General features: G+C 29.3%; 1 protein-coding gene across 1 annotated transcript; it reads right to left on the bottom strand.

The window, feature by feature from the left end:
- Positions 1-697: 697 nt before the first annotated feature.
- LOC108471435 (uncharacterized) lies at positions 698-2,723 on the bottom strand. The gene is made up of 4 exons (XM_017773055.2): positions 2,453-2,723; positions 2,264-2,328; positions 1,786-1,984; positions 698-1,354 (listed from the first exon to the last, which is right to left on the bottom strand). The coding sequence occupies exons 1-4, from the start codon at positions 2,579-2,581 to the stop codon at positions 1,004-1,006; spliced, it is 744 nt and encodes a 247-aa protein (XP_017628544.2). The 5' UTR covers positions 2,582-2,723; the 3' UTR covers positions 698-1,003.
- Positions 2,724-4,511: the final 1,788 nt, after the last annotated feature.

The following is a 4,511-nucleotide window of genomic DNA, read 5'->3' as shown; positions in this document are numbered from 1 at the left end:
ATCAAGTTATAAATCAGAAAAATATCTTTAAAAATTTTCTTCTTGTTTTTTCATTATTTTACTACCATTTCACTGTTGCTACTATTTTGTTGTTATTGTATAACTTTGTTTTATTGTTAATTTTGTTACTATTTTAGAGCCATTTGCTTATTAAGTTACACATATCTTAGTATTATTTAAGTATATATATATTTTTAATTTATTTTCAATTTGTTAAAAATATTTATTTTAATATTTTAGTATTTTTGATGTATGACATTTTTTTAAAAAAAAAATTATATAAAAAAATTAATACAAGTAGACCAGGGCCACATTTTAACATTTTTATCTGGGTTAAGCTTAGGCAAAATTTTAAACCCATTTTTCGGGTCAAGTCGGGCTCAAGCCTAACAAATAGGCCTAAAATTTTGGTTGGACCCAGCTCGACCCATGAACACTTCGATGAGAGTTATATTTTTTGTTTTTTAAGTTTACACTAATGGAACAATCAAACTACAAATACAATCCCGAACCAATAAAACTTAACTATTAAAGTATAACTGAATCAAATTATTACAACACACAACGGATTAAAAAATGCAACAATCTAAACAAAAGCCGACTAATTCAAACTTAAACCCACACAAATATAATTACACATGAGAGCTCTATTTTGGAAAAATAAATAATAAAATGAAAATGATTGGAGAACGCCATATGTCAACCCGAGGACAACAGGATAAGTGCTCCCATTGCAAAATATTCCTCATATTCAACAAGATTGAAATTCAATGAAACTACATAGAGGCTCAAAATCAAAGGAAAGGAAACATCTATAATCAAAATAAAAAACACTTGAATTTCCATAATGTGCTTTCTCAACAAGTCAGATTAATCATCCTTTGCATTAACATCTTTCTTTCCTACTTGAACTCAAAAAATTGACTCTGAAGTGCTTCCATTACCAGTTGCAGGAATCTTCATGCAGAAAAAGACATACCTGTTTGCCCCTTTTGTTGTGGAGTCACTTCTTTTGTAGTGGTGGTTGGACGGATCGAGGAACAAATGTAAGGCCACGTGCATTACGGCGACCAAAGCTAACGGTTGAAGGAGAAGAGTCTGAAGTGCTTAATTTAGAGACAGCTGAAACAAGGCCTTCCATCATTTCATTTTCTACTTCCATCTTGCTGGAAGCTTCTTCATCCTTCTTATTCACTGCTCGTTTCCGTTGGTTTTTCAGCCTCTGTTTCTTGGATGGATGTGCCTTCTTAAAGAACTCGAATGAAGTTGGGAATTTATGCTTGTCCACTAGATGTTGTTGCCGGCCCTTGTAATTTTTGAACTTCAAATCGCAACCTTCCACAAGGCATTCATACTGTTACACGCAAAGATAGAAAGATATCCATATTAAACCCAATTATACGACAAAGTTAACAACAAACTAATAACCATTTCTATATCTTAGAAGAGTCTAAAAACAAAATTATATGAATTTTCATGGTTTGGAGACAAATTAACATTCCCTTCACACTTCATATTTCTAAGTTCGAGAAGCCCTCTTATCAATATCTTTCTCGTCATTGGATATGCATGGATGATGGGAAGAGAGGCCAGATTGCAGTCAACTAAATACGGTAAATATATGAAATGCATGACACTAGTTGAATGGGCATGTTTGGGGCCTTAACATTGCCACAAACTCATTACACAAATCTGATAAAATGCATTCAACAAAATAAAAGGTAAGGAAGAATTCCATGAACAATCTTGAAACACCAATATACAAAGTTAATGAAAGAAAGATACCATAGCATAGCCACGAGCGACTTTCGCTTGAAAGAAGGAATCGTGTGCTTCGGAGACATGAATACTTAGTAAACGAGATGTCGGATAAACTCTAGAGCACACAGAACAAGAAGCAGTATGCCGTGCATTATAATGATCTTCAAAGTCCTCCAACAGAGTCAGGCGTGCGTCGCAGCCAACGATTGGACAAAAGATACCTCTGTTCAAGCATTAGTCACAAAATGGCACAATTAATGACATTTTCTGAAGTCTTATCATCTTTTTCATATGAAAAAAATCTTCATTTCCATATCCACTACATTTAAGAGGCAACAACTGCAATTCTATCATACAAAAGATTACAAGGAAGTCCAAACAATTCACAATTTCTGCTGGACGTAGAAACCGTTGTGGAGCATATAACATCCCTTGTATGACCATTAACAACAAGTGATTATATAGCAAAGTAGACTTCAAATAGTGTAATAAAAGCTAAAACCTGGCATCATTATCTATCATCTTCTCAAGTTGGTTCCTTTCATCTTCGGTTAAATCCAATGCCACCTGAATTTCACCCCAGAAAAGAACAAAAAAAAACCCAGTTAATTAATAACTTAATAAAGAAAAAGTATTTGGTTAGATCTTAAATTAGAAGAGGTAGTGGATAAAAGTTGAAAGGAAAGAGGACCTGTTTGGCAAGAAGTTCTCTCTCGATGTTACCGGAAGAGAAGAAGGGAGAGTCCGGAGCAAATCGACGACGAATCGAGGTCCAGTAGGGAAACGAGGAGTCGTGTTTGTAGTCTACAACCATCGCCATGGCTACTCAGAGGTGAGAGAATTTTGGGATTAATTTTTGAATGATTTAAAGTTTGAATATTCTGGGTTTTAGGAAATTTGAGTTGAGCCGAAAGAAAGGCTTTCTATTGAGCCTACCCATTTTAATAATGATGGATCCCAATAACTTGGACACTTGCCCATCTAAAATTTCAGTTCCAAGAAATGTTTTAGGATTTGGCCCGTGGTCGAACCGGTCACACCAGTTTAATTGGTTTGAGTAAATTATTAAAAATTTATAAAAAAAAAATTAATTCAATTAGTCTATACCAATTTTTGAATCAACGGTCCAACATATTTCTTTGGACTGATTCGCTATCCAATCATATTTATTATAATTTTATTAATTGTACATATATGTTTAAATTTTTTTAAAATATCTTTAAAAAGTAAAATTCATATCGTTTTTTCAACACATTTAAAAAAAAAGTGTCTGTTTAATTAAAATTTAGAAACAGAATTTTAAATTTATTTCTAAGAAACTGTTAATTAATTAATTAATTTTTTAAAAGTACATTTAAAATTTAATTTCTATACTTTTATTTTTAAGTTTTTTTTATTTTTCGTTTAAAGAGCTTGAAATGAATAAGAATATCGTGAAGATTTATCAAGAAGATTTCATTGATTCAATTAACTTATGGGTTGAACAATATAAAATATTTAGATTATATTATTTTATATTATTTGTGAAAATATATAATTTTTAAAAATTAAAAATATTTAATTTTAATAATTAATATATACAATTAATCTAAGCAACGCACGAGGTAAGAAACTAATTTTTATATATAATATAAATATTATTACATACATGATATTTATTTGGTATATTAATGATAATAAATAGAATTAGCTAATCGTGACGTGCCAAAATAATATAAGAAGTAAGATATGACGTTTCTTTTTATTGATGTGAGTAAATTTTGATTTGATTTGAAAAATTTGGTTAAAAAATTTAAATTTTGAATTAAATAGTCTGAGTTATTCGGATTAACTCGAATAAAAAATTTTAATTTTTCGGCTTAACTCGATTATGAATTACACAATTCGAGTTATCCGAAAATCCGAATAACAAAAAGCAAAACTATGTTGTTTTGATAAATGTTTACTTTTTTTAAAGTTAAAAGTCAAAACCATTAAGTTAAAAGGCAAAGCTACGTCGTTTTGATAAATGTTTACTCATCAAGTTAAAAGCAAAATCATTATATTATTTGTATAGTTAAATAATAGTTAACTTGAAATTTTTTGACTCGATTCGAAAAAAATTCAAATTGAGTTTAGTTGCTAAAATAAGATTCATCAACTTGACTAACTCGAAATTTTTTACTTAATTTGACTCGATCCGATCAAATGCTCATTGATATTATTTCTATATCTACACTAAATTACTTGTTTTAATATTAAAAATAAAAGAATGAAATAAGGAATTTATGTTATGGGTTTAACATTTTGTACAAGTCATGGCATGATGTAATTTAAGTTTGTTAAAGGAATATAGACCAAGCAAGCACAAATAATTTAATGATTAATACATAATTAGAAGATAAGGTACAAAATGAAAGAGGAGAAATTTATAGTGCAAATTGCTATAAAATCATTATTTTCAACTTATAATTAAAATGGGTTTTGATTAAATTAGAAGTTGAGTCAGATCGAATTCTTTAAAAGAGAGTAAATTTTCTTAATGTTATTTTTACTTACAATTAAACTTTTTACCTTGGACTCAAAATTAACATTTATAGCATATATCCTTGAACTTTAATACATAATATTTTTCAGACCTTGCAAGATTATAGTAATCAACTTCTAACTCATTTTAATTTTTGTTGATAATTTTACGGTTCATATTTGGAATTTTTATTGTACTTTTCAACAATGTTATCTCTAAAATTTGAATACATATTTTTATTTTA

Source organism: Gossypium arboreum, chromosome 7 (genome assembly GCF_025698485.1).
Source record: "Gossypium arboreum isolate Shixiya-1 chromosome 7, ASM2569848v2, whole genome shotgun sequence".
NCBI classification, from domain to species: domain Eukaryota; kingdom Viridiplantae; phylum Streptophyta; class Magnoliopsida; order Malvales; family Malvaceae; genus Gossypium; species Gossypium arboreum.
Note: the sequence above shows the minus strand (reverse complement) of the source record. Positions and strands in the feature narration are given on the sequence as shown.

Bases quoted from the DNA above. Each gene is read 5' to 3' on its own strand.
- LOC108471435 (XM_017773055.2), bottom strand. From the start codon at position 2,581: ATGGCGATGGTTGTAGACTACAAACACGACTCCTCGTTTCCCTACTGG. The intron at 1,985-2,263 runs GTTTTAGCTTTT...ATGCTTGAACAG, and splicing joins ATGATAGATAATGATGCCAG to AGGTATCTTTTGTCCAATCG. The intron at 1,355-1,785 runs GTATCTTTCTTT...TGCGTGTAACAG, and splicing joins TCGCTCGTGGCTATGCTATG to TATGAATGCCTTGTGGAAGG.